The 17,698-nt window shown below is 46.4% G+C and overlaps 1 protein-coding gene across 1 annotated transcript in view; it reads right to left on the reverse strand.

Moving 5' to 3' along the window:
* Nucleotides 1-17,149, reverse strand: part of LOC132376755 (uncharacterized) — a 34,733-nt gene extending 17,584 nt beyond the window's left edge. The window contains exons 1-2 of the mRNA XM_059942606.1: nt 16,627-17,149; nt 16,403-16,503 (exon numbers count right to left, since the gene is read on the reverse strand). Of these exons, the coding sequence (XP_059798589.1) occupies nt 16,403-16,503; nt 16,627-17,149 (624 nt within the window). The remainder of the gene's footprint in view (nt 1-16,402; nt 16,504-16,626) is intronic.
* Nucleotides 17,150-17,698: the final 549 nt, after the last annotated feature.

Below are 17,698 nucleotides of genomic sequence, written 5' to 3' on the forward strand. Positions count from 1 at the left end.
CACTTAACCATACCCACTTCTAGGTGTTTACCTAGAGAAATGAAAACTTATATGCTCATACTTGTTCATGAAGCTTTTTAGCAGTGTTATTCATAATTGCTTAAAACTGGAAACAACCCAAATGTCCTTCACTGGGGAACAGTTAGATAAACTGTGGTATATTCATACAATGGAATATTACTCAGCAATAAAAAGGGCAAACTATTAATACAGGCAACAACGTGGATGAGTCTCAGAAAAATTATGCTGAGCAAAGAGTATGGTTCCATTTATGTAAAATTCTAGAAAATGAAAACTAATCTATAGTGGCAGAAAGCAGATAAGCCATTTCAGAATGGGGGCAGGGACTACCAAGGGGCACAAGGAAACTTTAGGGGAAATTAGCTTGATCACAGTGATAGTTTCACAGCCATATAACATATATCAAAATTCATCCTACCATATACTTTATTTTATTATTATTATTATTTTTTTGACGGCACCATGCGGGATCCTAGTTCCCAGCCCAGGGATTCAACCTGCGCCCCCTGCAGTGGAAGCATGGAGTCTTAACCACTGGACCACCAGGGAAGTCCCTTTCCTACTATACACTTTAAATATGTGCAGCTTATTATATGTCAATTATATCTCAAGAAAGCTGTGTAAAAAAATGTTATCTAGGTGACTTTAATGTGCAGCTAAGTTTGAGGACCCTGAAACACATACAAAACTATCCTATGTCCTTCAGTTTTGGCTTAGAAGTTGGCTGCCATTAACCCACAGAGAGTTTTCTATTGTCCAGATTCCAAACTTGTTACAAATCTAAAACCTATAGGATAGCTACAGAATGAGCATGCAATCCACCACATAAATTCATTTTCATAGTTCCAGGGCCTTCATTTTAAGCTGCAGGGAAGTACTAGATAAAAATTACTAATCTGAAATGAAATACAGCAAGAAGCTCAAGGCTTTAAGCTTCCAGGACTATAAATCACCCACAGTGCAGAGACAATTTTGGAACTGGTAATTTGGTGAAATTGCTCTTCCCATCCCTCATAGATTCAGCTTCTGTACTACCCTTACTTTATTAGAGTTTGGTATTTGAACCCACTCCATTTTCTGCTTCTCTTTCCTTTGACCTAATCTGCAGTGCTTCTAAGAATAGGTAGTTGAACATACTGAAGAAGTTGCTAACTTTGTTAGGCTATGCAAGACTTCCTTAAATGAGTATATTTCCCCTTTCCTCTCAATGACTCAAACAGGACAAACTATAAAGGACCTGAAACTGACTGAATGAGACCAGTCTATGCATTGTGCACAGTTTTGCTCATAGGCAGGGGGATGACTTAGAGTGGCATAGTTTCATCTTCAATGTGCATATGAGTCACCTGGGGATCCTGTCAAAATGCAGAATCTGAGTCAGTAAGCCTGGGGTGGACCCCAAGATTCTGCATTTCTAACCAGCCGCTCCTTGGTAATGCCAATGCTGCTAGTTGGGTTGCAAAGTGACCCTTCAAAGTCCTTTTATGCCTGGGACACTGTGAAACAATAATCACCCTAACAGGGAAGAAGAGGGCATTCAAGTCAAAGGGAGGAACATTGTGTTAGCACTGCCTTTGATGACGCTCTCCAAGTTACGAAACCCCTGCATTACACAAATGCTTAAACATCTGGTAAGGGTAAGGATTCATTTGTTGTGAATAGCTCAGAATGTTTAAAAAAATGTTGATGGAATTTTCTTACCTTTTACTGAAAAGGATTTGTAATAGATAGAATGGTTTTTGTAGGTTACAGTTAGTCAACCAAATTTAAGTCACTTTATCATTGTTGCATTCAACCATGTCCTGTGTGTGCCCCCCCTCTTTTTCTTTTTACAAAAGATACATAATATTGAAGTATGAAACTCTAATTTTTAATTTACTACATAGCTGATGTTTTCAGTTCTTATGATAAATGGGCTGGTTTCTCTCTTAGATAGTGAGAGGATTATATTGCATGTCCTGAATTTTCCTCTTTTTGAGGCAAAGATAGCTTTGGTAACAGCAGCAGTTGCTTCTAATGATTTAGAGCTATAGTAAAATCTCTTGGAAAGAATTGCAGGACAGTATTGAAGCATGGTCATGAATCTTCCTGGGGAAGCTGGCTGCAGTCCTTGGGTGGGTCTTTCTCACCCATTACTTACTTTCCTTCCCCTCTGCTTTGTACATCACACTGCATGATTTTTTTCCAGAGCAGATTCTTGATTTTTGGAAAGGAACATAGTAGTTTAGTTTTGCCTAAAACTGACACATTCAAACAAACACATTTCAAATCTCTCCGAATTTGCAATTTAAACCAAGAGTCCTTGATATGCTTAAAACCAGGCCAGTCTATATTTTCATCAAAATTCTTATTATGGGTAATTTTCCATCTCAGTTTACCTTGCTATTTAAATTAGTTCGTCATGATTTTCAATGAAAATAACTGAGAAAAATGCATCCATAAAAGCTAAGAGTAAATCTATATTCATAGCGTTGTATTCCCTGTCCAGGATTCCTTATTAAGTGATTACAAGAGCAATTTTCTGTCTTTCAAGTCAATTTCTGCAGAAGAATTTGAAACACCACTGGAATGAATGTGGTAACAAGAGTAGGTCTGTCAACAATATGTGACACGAGGGAGGGGAGCATAGGAGCTGTGCTGTCTGGACGATGGTTTTGGATGGGGTTTGGGGTTTTTGTTGTTGCCAGAAAACTCAAAGTTCAAAGAGAGAAAAAAAAGCATATTGATTAGTTTTGGACTGGTCAAAGACTAGATTTATATCTGAATTTAACTAATGTTTTACACATGGTCTCCTTTGTGTTTTGAAGGATGTTGTACCCCGGGTTATTTAAAGACCAGGGCCAGCTGAAAGTAATTCCTCTTCTTGTCTTCTCCAAATCATGACCATTTAATAGGCTGGTAGATATTAAATCTCTAGGAACAAAAGGGAGTGTGACTGGCCCATATGACCTGTGATCTCTAAAGTCCCCGTTGGCGCCTCAAGATATTCGTGGCTTATTTTTCTCCCCAAACCCCCTATTCCAGAGGCCATGTTCGTGGGGATATCTGGAGAACCAAGCTGACCACTTGCCCATCTGCCAGTGCATCTTTCTTTTGTTCAGTTTATGAAAGATATTTGGATCTACTGATGTCAACTTCAGCTCCATCAGTTAATTTTTGTTTAACAATTACGTTGCTAACATTATTAGGTGCATTGTGCTAAGCACTTTACACATATTATCTTAGTTAATCCTCGCGATACCCATTTTATAGATGAGAAACCTGAGGCTCAGGCAGGTTCCATAACTTGCTGAAGTCCTCAAGGCTAGGATCCAAAACACAGACAACGTAACCCCAGACATGTGCTCTTAACCACAGTGTATCCTGCTTCCTTCATCTGTAGATTTTTACAGAACTTGGGAACTAAAGGAGTTTGGGAAAGGGACAAGAATATGGACTCTAATGAAGCTGCCTTAAAGCTTCATAGTCATCTACTCATTCAATGATAGTGTGCTCCTCAGATGGAGAGAACAAACGTATGGACACCAAGGGGAGAAAGTGGCAGGGTGGGGTGGTGGTGGTGGGATGAATTGGGAGACTGGGATTGACATGTATACACTAATATGTATAAAATAGATAACTAATAAGAACTTGCTCTATAAAAATAAAATAAAATAAAATTCAAAAAAAAAATTAAAACAAAACAAAACAATAGTGTGCTCAACTCTTCCAGAAGCATGCTTTCAGTTAAAGGTCATCGCATCACTCTACAGCAGACACCTTTTCCTGGTAGTGGTCCCCACACTAATTCACAGGGTAAGTCTTCTGCAGCCATGTTTCTATTTAAAACCTGTCCCCCTAGTCAGAACAGAATGAGTCCTAAGCTGGGTCAAGAAGACTCTTTCTACTGGAAATCTGAAATTGGGAAGAAGACATGGAGAGTTAGCTTCTGATATAGCCGGAACTATGTCATGCAAACTTAGTGCAACATGCAAACTCAGGAACTCTAGGGAAGCCATTTTCTTCCAGAAATGAGAACAGGGAGAGGGGAGGAGGAAGAGGAGAGGAGAGCGGGGAAAGGAAGGAAGGTGAGGGGATGTTAGAGCACAGGAGAGGAGAGAGAGAGAATATGAAGAAGATGAGGCAAACACACACAGTAGCTGAGACCAGATAGACACGGAACTTTTTGCCAACTTCCCAGTACATGGCTTCAGTTCTTCATGAAGTATCCCTATTTCCTTAAAAACACTCTTTTTGCTTAAGCTGCTTCAAGTTGATTTCTGTCCGTTGCAATCAAAATCCTAATTAATGCTTATTCGAACTCCTGCAAGATCCAGGAACTCTGACACTTTTGTACCTTCCCCAGAGCCCAACAGCAGACTCTGCGTTCAATCAATGCTTTGTTCTCCATTCTCTGCTTCAGTGTGCTTCAACCCTGCCCACTTACCTGGAGTCTTTATTCAATCATCTAACTGTATGGCCTGAATCCAGGCTCTTTTCTCTCTTGCTCACCTTACATTCTCCCATGAGATTAATCTTCTAAAACTTTGTTTTCCCTCAAGCATTACTTTCCAGCTCTAACATCTTTGGTGGCTCACTAGCTCCTAATTGTGTCTCATGGAACACCAAAGGAGATGGTCCATGATAAAAAGAGTTCTGTGGTCAAAGACTCTTAGGAAGTCCAATTTCCCCCTCTCTTGACCTTGCCACATACATGAACAATATTAAAGGCTTTGAGAAGTTCTGTTTATAAACCATCCTCCACCACCCCTGGCCCTACACACACCAAAAAACAAAAGCAACTCAGCTTGAATTTGACTTGACATTTCCTTTCTTGGTGTGACACCTCCAGTACAAGGGGAAATATCTACAGAATTAGGGTCAAACTTCTTTTTGGCCCTCTACCCATGTGCCCCATATGTGACTTATCTAGTCTGACTGACCATCTCTCCCTCAGCTGCAGCCACATGAACCTCCTTCTTGCTTCCTGTGCTTTCTGGCCTCTGTGTCCCCTCCACATGGAATGTTCCTTGCCTACCCTGCCTCCAAGCTCCACCTGTTCCATGGAGTCTTCTCAAACCACTCAATTCCACCTTGTGCTTACACTTTTCTCACCTCCTAAAGCCCTTGTGATTTGAACCACAGATTAGCATTTAGTCATTCACACATAATCTGTTTCTACCTAACTCTTTCACACCTATATGTTTGTCAACCCATGAAGAGTAAAAGTTTATGAAACATAGAAACCATATCTCTTCTTCTATAATATCCAGCTCAGGTCTAGCACAAAAAATATTTTTGAGAATGATGCATTGAATAACTTGGGCCAACTCCATGACTTAGAATGACAAATATTTTCTCTCCGTCTGCTCAAGAATGGCCTGGCCAGTAGACGTAAGGATGCTCAAGGCCTAATGCCAGGCTTTCCCTGAAGAACACAAGGACAGCTGAATGCTTGTGAGGAGTTACTTCTGTCAAGGCAGGGTTCTCTTGGGTATAGGACTTTGAAGGGATCCTTATCTGCTTGTAAGGGAAGAAGGTTAGCTTGTCTGAAAACAGGGGTGGTGCAGACAACCCTGCCACAGTTAAAATCCCATGCTTGGGAAAAGCCTAGATACGCTTCCACATAAAATTGGTTGATAGGCTTCCCTGTTGGCACAGTGGTTGAGAATCTGCCTGCCAATGCAGGGCACACGGGTTCGAGCCCTGGTCTGGGAAGATCCCACATGCCGCGGAGCAACTGGGCCCGTGAGCCACAATTACTGAGCCTGTGCGTCTGGAGCCTGTGCTCTGCAACAAGAGAGGCCACGATAGTGAGAGGCCCGCGCACCGCGATGAAGAGTGGCCCCCACTTGCCGCAACTGGAGAGAGCCCTCGCACAGAAACGAAGACCCAACACAGCCAAAAATAAATAAATAATTTAAAAATAACCACGTCCCTTTAAAAAAAAAAAAATTGGTTGATAAATCTATGATAGCATACCTATAGCACAAAATCATAAATAGCTTTAACAAATCATATTGTAGAAGAGTATTTAATGACTTGGGGAAAAAATTAGGATATACTGTTAAGTGAGAAAAAATTTCTGAAAGAGCATATATACTATGTTTATAATTTGATTAAAAAAGAATATGCGTGGAAACAACATTGGAAAGGTAAACAAACGTTAACATTGATTATATCTGGGTGGTGGGGCACAAGTGTTGTTTCTTTTTTTTTTTCAATCCCTTCTTGTACTTTTCTGTATTTTCCTGGTTTTCTACATTGAACACATGTTACTTTTGTAATCAGAAAAAAAATAATCAAAAACACAATTCACTGTTTTCTCTCTTCTCCCAGCTCCTGCCTTCACACTGAATGCTTCAAGTCAAGTTCAGAGGCCTACAGAATCCTCTCCATTTTGACTTTGTGCCTTAACCTCTTGTTGGCTGTGTTGTTTTCTTTTTTGATTAGGCTAACATAGGAATGTCCCAGAATCCACTGATAATCTGGGCACTGTCCAGTGTAGGCATCTGAGCTACATATAAGGAGCAGATCAAAAGATGTCTTTCATTCCCCAGACATGTTCTGACTTCTCTCACTCTGTCTTTCCTCTCTTGCTCTCTTTTCTCCTAAGAAGAAAATGCTGATGGATGTGGGGTATTAAAATGACATCCTTTAAAGAGACATGGAGGAAAGGCATAGGATTACACAATATCTCCCCATGAATATGTACAGCTTTACCTGACTACTGCCTAAGAAAGATTCCAGCTCAGCTGGTCTGCTGCTGTGCTGATCAGAGTAAAAACCAGGAAGAACTAAGACTTGGAAGGAGCCTGAGCAGCCATGAATCGTTACATTGGAAACGCAGAAAAGAAAAGGTCCAGGGAGGCAGGGAGAGAGGAAGGGCATCAAGAGCCTGTGTGTGTATGTGTGTGTGTGTGTGTGTGTGTGTGTGTGTGTGTGTGTGTGAGATGGAGGTACACAGGGTGGGGGAGGATTGTGAGCTGAGTTTTGGAAGAGTGAAGAGGAACAAAAAAGGGGCAACTGTGAGGGGAAGAAAGAGAAGTTAGATTGAGTGTTGAGAATATACTTAAGCCCTTTGACTTTTTTCTCATGGGACTGGGTAAATATTTTAACTTATTTAAAATATAGGGCCTCCCTGGTGGCGCAGTGGTTGAGAATCTGCCTGCCAATGCAGGGGACACGGGTTTGAGCCCTGGTCTGGGAAGATCCCACATGCCGCGGAGCAAATGGGCCCGTGAGCCACAATTACTGAGCCTGCGGGTCTGGAGCCTGTGCTCCGCAACAAGAGAGGCCACGATAGTGAGAGGCCCACGCACCGCAATGAAGAGTGGCCCCCGCTTGCCACAAGTAGAGAAAGCCCTCGTACAGAAACAAAGACCCAACACAGCCATAAAAAAAAAAATATATATATATATATATATATATATATAAAATACATATATATATAATACATGTATTATATATATACATATGTATTATATATAATACATGTATTTTATATATATATATTTTTTTTTTTTGGCTGTGCCGCGCGGCTTGTGGGATCTTAATTCCCTGACCAGGGATCAAACCCGGGCCCACTGCAGTGAAACTGCCGAGTCTTAACCACTGGACCGCCGGGGAATTCCCTAAATTATATTTTTATACAGGAGTGCTGCTTCTTCTGCTGTGTTTTGTGCTTACTCTGAACCTCATAGGGCATCCCTATTCATGTCAAAGATGAATGCCTTCCTTACAAATGAATGTTTTCTATGGAGAAAATGACATAGGCTTACTTATTTCAATGCCTTTTGCTGCTCTCTTGGCACTAGGTGAGCTCCATCAATGCACATACATTCCTTATGATGAAAGGCGTAGCTGAGGATGCCCCTGTTTTGGGAAAAGGCAATTTGGTTCGAGTCTGTCCTGTGAATTGGGGGTTTTGTCTTCATGTCTGGTCAAGGGGGATCTTCTGGAGCTTCTGCCCAGACCCCTTTGGAAGCTCTGCCTGCAGTTATTTAGGCATGTTGTGAGCTGAAGCCTCAACTCTGTAAAGGCTCTGAGATTCTATTTCTCCTCAGGACAGGTAAAGCCTCCTGCCCCAGACCCTACTGTGGCCTCAAGCCCCTGGTGCAGCCACAGGGCTGATACCCCAGGGTCTCTAACTAAAATGTCTGGAGGGCCTTAGGAGCCTCAGTTAACTTGTTTATCTTTAGTGCAGAGGCTCCTCGCATAACACTGGCATCTTTCGAGAAGGAATACATTGGCAGTCAGCCTGGAAGCTGCAATCCCTATGGGAAAGGAAGGCATGGACTCCAGAAGGCCTCTGTTAACAGTGGACATATGGGGGCCAGGCAAGCAGAACTATTAACCATCTGCATCCAATGATTGCAGAATTCTGAGGAAATGGCTTGGGTACTGCCCCAGACATCTGGTACTGCACTATCTTCTACTGAGAAAGCACTTAGGGGAAGAGGTGAAGAGAGAGGAGTTTCTTTTTCAAAGTCCTCACTTGTAGGATCCTGTCCTTTTGCCTTTACTCTCTGTGGTGCCTCTGACAAACTGTACCGTTGTCCCTCGGGGACAACTGGTATCCACGGGGCACTGATTCCAGGGGTCCCTGCAAATACCAAAATCCGTGGATGCTCAAGTCCTTTATATAACATGGCATAGTCCACTGAATACAGTCGACCCTCCATGTCCTCGGATTCGACAAACCCCAGATCAAAATTTAATCTGCTGTTCATGGTTGGTTGAATCCCCTAATGCAAAGCCCGTGAAAAGGGAGTGCCGACTGTACATTTGTTGAAAAAAATCCGTGTATAAGTGGACCCAGGCAGTTCAAACTCCACGTTGTTCAAGGGTCAACTGTAACTGGCTCACTTAGGGCTGGGAGAACAGCTAAAAAGCAACTGACAATGACGGAAATTGGATAAGTCGGTGTCATTGGCCCAGGCTTTTATTTACTCTATATGTGGTAAATAAAGTCACTTTATTACCTACCATGTGGGAGATTCTATCTATCTATCTATCTATCTATCTATCTATCTATCTATCTATCTAGTGATTATGAGCACACAGTTTGTTCATTCCAACTTGACCTGACTTTGCCCGTGAATCATGTGTTTATGGTCAGCTCCAACTGCTCTTTCTGGTTCCATTTTCCCTTTTGCTCTTGGCCCAGACATTTCTGATGGGCGAGGAAGTAAGTCCCTCTCTGCCTGGATTATTTTCATTCATTCCAAAAAAATACATATTGTTTCCCTACCATGTGTCAGGCACTGTTCTAGGCATTTAGGATACATTTGTGAACAAGACAGAGAAAGATCCCTGTGGGGGTGGGGTTAGGGGAAGATAGATAATAAGCAATAAACATAAATATATAAATTACATAGTATGTTAGGCGATAATAAATGCTATGGGGACCAAAAAGAACAAGGTTGTGCAGGTTAAAGGTGATCAAGAATGTCAGGGTGTAGGGAAAGGGCAAGTTTCAGTATTAAACAGGGTGGTCAAATGGGTCTCATTGAAAAGGTGGGACTCTAAAGACTGAAGGAGTGAGAAGGTTGGCAAGTAGATTTCTGGGGCAAGGGTGTTCAGGTAGAGGGTAGAGCTACAGCAGAGACCTCACTGTGGCAACACGCCTAGTGTGTTTGAATAACATCAGGGAGGCTGGACTCCCAGAATGAGTGAGGAAGGGAGTATCCAAAGAGGAAGACGGAATTCCCTGGCGGTGCAGTGATTAGGACTCTGTGCCTTCACTGCTGGGGCCCGAGTTCGATCCCTGGTCAGGGAACTAAGATCCCGCAAGTCACGTGGCGTGGCCAAAATTTTAAAAATAAATAAATAAATAAAATAAAATAATCCAAAGAGGGAGCCAGGGAGGTGAGTGGTGGGAGGAGTGGGCAGATAATGCAGGAACTCTTTGGCCATTGTAAAGACTTCCGTTTTTACACTGAGAGAAATGGGGAGTTATCAAAGAGTAACCCTAAAAGAAACGGGGGAGAGGGGGTTTTTGAAGTTTTGATTAGAGAGTGATGTGGTCTAAAGTATATTTTAAAAGGATCACTCTTGGGAATTCCCTGGAGGTCCAGAGGTTAGGACTCCGCTCTTCCATTGCAGGGGGCATGGGTTTGATCCCTGGTTGGGGTACTAAGATCCTACAAGCCCCGAAGTGCGGCCAAAAAAAAAAAAAAGATCACTCTGGCTTCTGTGTTGAAGGCCAGAGTAGAAGCAGGGAGACTTTTGACAGGAGGACACAGCAGTAATCCGGGTGAGAGATGACGGTGGCTTTGACTAGGACGGCAGCCATAAAGGAGGTGAGAAGTGGTTGGATTCCAGATGCATTCTGTTGGTAGAGTTAACTCCTGTCAGATGTGATGTGCACGTGAGAGGAAGACAAGAGTCAAGGATAACTCAGTGTTTTGGCCTGAGCCACTGAAAGAATAGAGTTGCCATCGACTGTGATAGGAAAGACTGCAGGTAGATCAAGTTTGGGGAGCATCTCAAGAGTTTAGTTTTGGACATCTTGAGTTTGGAGATGTGGGGCAGACAGTCGGATATATGAGTCTAGAGTTCAGGGCAGAGGTCTGGACTAGAGATATAAATGTGGGTCATGGGTGCATAGACTGTATTTAAAACCACACATCTAGATGAGATCATCAAAAGAGGTGGATAAGGAGGGGCAGAGGACTGAGGTCTGAGCCCTGGGCATGTCAACATTTAGAGGTCAGGGAAAAGAGGGGGAGCCAGGAAAAGAGACCAAGAAGGCGGGAGCAGTGAGAGAGGAGGAAAACCAAGAGAGTGAGGTGTTCTGGAAGTCCAGGGAAGAACGTGTATCAAGGAGGAGGACGTGGTTGATTATATCAGATGTTATTAATCAATAAGACGAGAACTGAGAAGTGACCACTGGATTTAGTAAGTCATGGTAACTTGGACCAGAATAATTTCTGTGGAGCACTGAGGGATATAGGCCTGATTTGGGGTTGGTTTAAGAGAGAACTGGACATAGCAAGTACGGATGATTCTTCTGAGGAATTTGCTCTAAAGGGGAGCAAACAAATGGGAGGGAGGCTGCCAAGGGAAGTACAGTCATGAAAAGGCTTTTTTTTAAGATGTGGGAAATAATAGCATGTTTGTGTGCTGATGGAAAGAATCCAGCAGAGAGTAATAATTTGGTGTAGGAAGAATTGCTGAGTAATGTCCATGAGTAGGTGAGAGGGACTGGGTTGCCTGCGCAAGTGGAGGAATTTGCTCTTGATGGATGGGTCACCTCTGATAGTAGGTGGAAAGGCAAAGTGAGAAGATGCAACTGCTGGACAGGGGATAAATGTGATGGTGGGAATCTGCAGATTTCTCCTCTGGTTCCTTCTATTTTCCCAGTGAAAAAAGAATCCAATTAGATTCTTTTAGAATTCAGCTGAGAGTGAGAATGGGAAGGGAATATTAAGGGTTTGAGAAGGGAAAAGAAGGTACAAAACTGTCATCCAGGAGCATAGGTGAGTGAATGGATCAGGGAAACATAAGTATGACTGTTGGGCAGCATTAAGGGCCCACGTAAGTTTCATCAGCATGAACTTCAAATGAGGTCAAGCAGTGGGGCTGTGTGTATTTCTCTGGCTAGGTATGGCCATGAAATTTATACTGGGTCAGGAGGGGAGTAAGAACATCAAAGGGGTGGGCAACAGTGAAGGGTGGTGGGATCAGCATACTGGAGGCTCTGGTGGGGTCAGAGGATGGCTGAGATCAAGCAAGGAGGTGAGCTGGAAAGATAGGAGGATGCACGAAATTGAGATCATGGAGGGACTGCAGTTATGTGTAATCACAACTATGGGTTGAGGGGAGGGAAAATCACTGGAGGAGAGAAATTCAAGAGACTGAGAGGCTGGGGTATTGGAAGGGTCATCTACTCTATACCGAATCGCCAAGGGTTAAGACAGTGTTGGTGAGAGTGACAGTGAACCAAGACCTAGAATATTTGCAAAATAACGCCTGGGGGTTAGGAGAAGACAGCAGTGATTGGTATAATTTGATAACACGAAATTCAACGTGGTGTGCAAGGGAATACTTCTCAAGGTGACGATGACCAGTAAGGAGGACACCTATCTCACCTCCAGGTCTAGGGACGGGGGCTGTGAGAGAAAAAAACCAGGCCCTGCTGGAGAAGGCTGTGGGGGCAGCAGTGAACTCAGGGGAGAGCTGGGTGTCCCGCAGGGAAAGAAGTGAAGAGGATGCTAGGAGAACAGGTTGAGGATAAAGGAGAGTTTGCTAATCACGGATATGAACTCCAGGGGTCACGGAGGAAGAGTTTCAGGAGTTGGGGAGCGTGGGAGAGGCCACAGAATAGGGGAAAGACAGGGCCTCTGGGAGCCAGGGAGATTTTAGGACTGACATGAACAGGAACGAGGACACAATGCACAGATGATGGCGGCAAGGCTGAGTGCTGGGATTTCAGGGGCTCCTGACGATGCAGGAGGGGAGAGGAGGCTCTCTGAATAGAGTGTGTCCCTGCCCCAGCCTGGCGACTCCCCGAAGGGGCCTCTCCTACCCCTTTGCTGCTAATTTGTTGTCTTTTCCAAAGGCTTCACCTAGCAGTTGTGACAATTCTGATGGCCATGTTAAATTCTGATGGCCATGTTATCCACTGGTTTTGAAAGAAGTTGAATAGATTTTCCTGTCTCTGATAACTCTATTTCATGTTTCTCTAAAAGCCCTAAAAGTACTTCATCACATTCACGCCCTCCACACCCCAGAGTACACATCTGGGGCTCTGTTGACACACTTGTCCCATGGACTATTGCCTAAAAGGTCTGAGTTCAAATATTCACAGGGCTGAAACTCTCCCAGATGCGCATTTGGGGAAGGCTGAGGTGGCCCCGAGGTCTATCAGACAGTCCGTCAAAGCCCATCTCATCCCTTCTTACGTCTCCATACAAAACCTTTTCACCTCTCTGTGCCCACAATAAACTGGTTGGTCAGAAAAGCTTCCAAGTTCGGGGAGGATGGTTTTCCCTCATGTGGTCCACGTTTCAGAGAGCACAGCTGCTCACCATCTTGGTGAATGAGATCGTGCTTCAATTCCTGGCTGCTCAAACCCCTCGTCTTCATTCAGCTCCTCCTCTGGGCTCAGCTCCGTCCTGGTTGAAAGCCAGACCCATTCCTTTGGGCTCGCTCATAGCCGGAGTCGGCAGCCCTCTAATCACCTCCAGGGTTTGCTTCTGGACATTCCCCAAGGCACTTCCAGAAGCAGGTTTGGGGAAGGCAGCCCAGGATGCTAATAAAAGAATAGGGGAATGTGGTGTTTGCTAAGTTAAATGGAAGGATGAGCTCCTGGGAAACAGGTGATGTTCTGACATCCATGTCAGCTGTTCTAACACCAATTTCTCATCTTGTGGTCTTCTAGGAACTCAGAAATCTGCTCTGTTCTGGTATGGCCTGACGCTTTGTTTGGGGGAACCCCACTTTCTCTCCTACCCTCACTTTAACTTACCTCAACTATTCTACCTTAACCAGCTCTCCAGAAAAGATAGCCAAACTGGAATGTGACTAGTTAGACTCAACAGTTACCTCTTTAGTGAATAACTGCATTTTAGTGAGGAAGATGGGGGTCAGCAAATTCAAATGTCAATGGGCCAAGCAGGAGGGTGGGAATAAAAAACGAGATGGGATGGCTGGGACTGGGGTGGACCACAGAGTACATGTCAGTGTGGCCAGCTCTTAAAGATTAGGGGGGAGAAGCTAAAAAAATCCAGATATTTCTGCACAATCTTCCAATTTTAAACGTTTGGTAATTAACTCAACTTTTTAAAAATGCTAGGAAAGCCAGACAAAATATATCTTTGGGTCGCCTTGGCCCACGGCCCAAGGTGAGATAGCAGTGACCTGTGTAAATTTAAGCACACATCTGGTTCTGTGTTAAGCACAATGGTTCTTTTATGGTTGATTTTTAGTAAGGAGGCCACTTGGGGCTCCCTGTGGTCCTGAAATCACACAGGAAGGGCTGACCTTGGTGACTGCATCCAGTCCATTCAGAGTCCTCCTCTTACAGAGAGTTTGTTCCTCTATACACTGGGGTCTTAGGGTAGGTTGCCTGGCCCCCTCAGGAATGCCATCAAGTTCAATGAGGCTGCAATCACTCGGGTCTACTAGAGGCAGGCGGGTGTTACAGCAATGTCTTCCTCACTGTTAAAGACAGCTGAAGGGGGCTTCCCTGGTGGCGCAGTGGTTGAGAATCTGCCTGCCAATGCAGGGGACACGGGTTCGAGCCCTGGTCTAGGAAGATCCCACATGCCGCGGAGCAACTAGGCCCGTGAGCCACTATTACTGAGCCTGCGCGTCTGGAGCCTGTGCTCCGCAACAAGAGAGGCCGCGATAGTGAGAGGCCCGCGCACCGTGATGAAGAGTGGCCCCCACTTGCCACAACTAGACAAAGCCCTCGCACAGAAATGAAGACCCAACACAGCCATAAATAAATAAATAAATAAATAAATAAAAATTGTATAACTTAAAAAAAAAAAAAAGACAGCTGAAGGCTGAAGTGGAGTCATGCCAACCTCTGGTCAGAGAGATCATCAGAGCTGATTACCCTACAGCAGAGGTTCCACAGGTAACCACTGGAGTCAGATCCCTGAGTTCGAAACTCTTCTCTGCTAGTTAATTAGCCTCTCTGACCTGTTTTCTCATCTGTAAAACGGGGAATTTATAGTACATTCTAAGTAGGATTCAGCGGGATGAGCTGACCAAGTGCTTCCTTAGCACAGCAACTCGAGAGTAAGCGCCCACATTGGAAGTGGAGTGTGACTTCATTTTTTAAACCAGGGCTTTATTTAGCATTTAGTAAAAGCTTATTTTTACAGACACATTTGAAAACTGGTGGTTCAGATCTGTTTCGCTCATTATCTCCAAACCTGCCTTGCTCTTTGCCACCCTCTCCTGGAGCCATCAGATCTCCGAGTTTCCTGGGGATAATTTTTGTGTCTGAATCCCTTAGCCCCGGTGGTGGAACTTCATTAACCTTTTTCCCAGTGCAGCCTTATTGTGTCCAACAGGCTCCTTCTCAGGGAGCTGCACCCCATCAAGTCCCAGGCTCAGGAGACTGGCTCAGAAAGCCGCACCAAGCTCCTGGGAACCAGCCTGTTGGGAAAGCAACTCTCTTTTCCAGCGGAGTGATATGCCCTCTTCACATGTGTGTACTCCCAGCTTCTTTTTTCCCCTCTTTTAGATTTACTCTGCCTGCAGCCTGTTCCCCACCGTCGTCCGTCCCCACCTCCACCAAAACGAAAAGCGCCATCAAAAATTTAGAATCAAATTTTACATTTAAAAATGTGATTTCGTTCGTTGCCTTCTAACCTAAGGCAGCATCCCCCATCCATCTTGAAAGAGAAGTCAGCATTTCAGGAAGACTGGCCACAGCCTGGGGTCTCTGGGAGAAGCCTTTAAAAAAATACCAGGGGAGGGAGGAAACGGTCTGCGATTGGGAGGTCGGGAGGTGTATCCTGAGTAGAGAGAAAACGCTCAGGTTAGGCAGTCAGGGGGTCTCGGGCGAGGAAAAGGAAGCCAGGCCTCTGCTACGGATGGGGTCCGCCCCTCCCAACTCGGAGAGCAGCCTGCGGCGCAGCGATGGCCGGAAGTGCTGGGCTCAGAGGAGGGTGGGTGGGGAGGGGCTGTCCGGGAGCTGTGTCTCCCCGCTCGCCGGACTGGGATATTTATAGCACCTGTGTTTCTGGACCTGTCTCCACCTGGATTTATGCGGTCTGTGGCTGTAGCGTGTGTGTGTGGGGGGGGGGGGGAACGAGGGGAGCACGTCTTGCTGCAAGGGCTGATTCTCGGCCTTGGGACTCTGGCTGGAATGGAAGTTTCAAAATCAAAACAAGGAGCCATCTGGGGGAGCACCGCGGCAGAGCGGCTCCTCGGTGCTGCGTCTGCAAAGCAGTCGGCGGTTAGGCCCGGTGAAACCCGGGGCTTTCCAGCTCCGCTCGGTGTCACATTTACCGCAGCCGTGGGCGGGGGTGAGGCGGGGGTGGGCGGCAGGGGAAGTGGATTCCACCCTCCCAGTCGCCTAGGGGCTCTGGCTTTCCCTTTCTCGCTGCTCTAGCGCAGAGTTAAAGCTGAAAGAATGTTCGTTCTCCCGGGGGCTGGGGGTGGAGGCTCTGCACTTTGAAAGAGGAGCCCAGAGAGCACGTGGTGGCCCAGCGTCTGTTGAGACCGGCATGTAGAGTCCACGTCTGCGGACCTACCATCCCAGTCCGCACCCTCAACTTCCCCTAATCGCTACGTGCCTGGTTGATGTCAGACGGCGATGACATCATTTAAAAAATGAAATAACCGTCCCTTAGGTTTTTCAAGAACCCTAAGCGGGCAGATAATCCCGAGGAAGAGTCTACCGCCGGTCCTTGAGGCGGCCGTCTGCAGTGCCTACCTGTAAAGCCGCCCCGACTGCTCCACCGCGAATTAGTATGGAGAAGAGGCCCTGGGCAGGGTGGGCGGAAGATCCAGGAGAGCTGAGGACAGCAGCGATACCTAGAGAAACGAAAACATCGTTGACATTGCTCCAGCACGTTCCCTTTCTCATTTAACCTCAGGGCGGCACAAATGAGGTAGCACTATTGTTAGGGTGCCCATTTCACAGGTGGAGAAACTGACGCTTAGAAAGGCTAAGGGACGTGCCCCAAGTTGACGTAGCAAAGGCCACCTTCAGTTTCAAACTGAGATTCTGGGGACTCGCGGGGTAGGGTGCGCGGCGGGGACCGAGGAGGCAGGCGGGCGTGGGGCGGGAGCGATTCCGCCGGCTGCGGCCGCGCGGGGAGGAGCCGGGGTTCCCGGCAGCGCCGCGCCGGCCCGGGGCAGCTCCAGGGCCGGTTTGGTCGCCCGGGACGAGGGGCGGCCAGCCGGGAATCCGGAGCGGGACGGCGAGGCCGGGGCAGCTGCCAGACGCGGCTGGTGACGGGCCCGCGCCGCCGGCCCCCACCTCCGGGCCGCGCTGCGGTCGGGCAGCGAGCAGGCCACATACCGCGCGGCGCAGAGGAAATGGCTGGAATTCCTCCCGCGGCGCCTCGCTCGGGCCTCGGGGAGGGCGCGGCGCTGGCGAGGGCTGCCCCGGCTCCCAGCCCCGGGTACCGAGGGGGACCCCTTCCCTGGGAGCGCCGCCGCCACTCACTGCCAGCATCTGAGCTCCGAGGGCACGTGAAAGGGCACAGGGTCGGCCCCCGCAGAGACTCCCCGGCCCTGCCCAGTCTCCTGCCCCCTTAACCTGTCTCGGGCTCAGATTGTCTGGGCCGGCCATCTGGGGAGCGGTCCTGCACCCCTACTCAATCCGCTGCTGATCAGGCCTCAGGCCCCAGCAACCGGGATGGTGCACAAAGCGCACAGCACGCGAGGGGCCTAGCTGAGCGCGACGCTGAAGCTCCGGGCAGTGAGGACTCTTTAAGTCCCAGCCTACGCTTATGGAAAGCCCTGGCCACTGATATCTGCAAATGTTCTAGGCTATTTAAATGTTTGTTAAGTGAATGCATGAGAATTGGGTAGGCACGGTACAAACAGAAGCAGAGACCAAAGGAAAAGCAGGCCAAATATAGATCCTGCTAGAAAGCGTTCATCTTTGCTTCCTGCATAGGCAAAAAACCTGCTACCTAGGCCTGTCCTGCTCTCTCTCACCTGCCAACCCAAGGCAAGCACAGCCCAGAGGGCCTGGCACCAAGACGACTTTGACCTTCAC

The sequence above is a fragment of the Balaenoptera ricei genome, chromosome 13, assembly GCF_028023285.1.
Source record: "Balaenoptera ricei isolate mBalRic1 chromosome 13, mBalRic1.hap2, whole genome shotgun sequence".
NCBI lineage: Eukaryota > Metazoa > Chordata > Mammalia > Artiodactyla > Balaenopteridae > Balaenoptera > Balaenoptera ricei.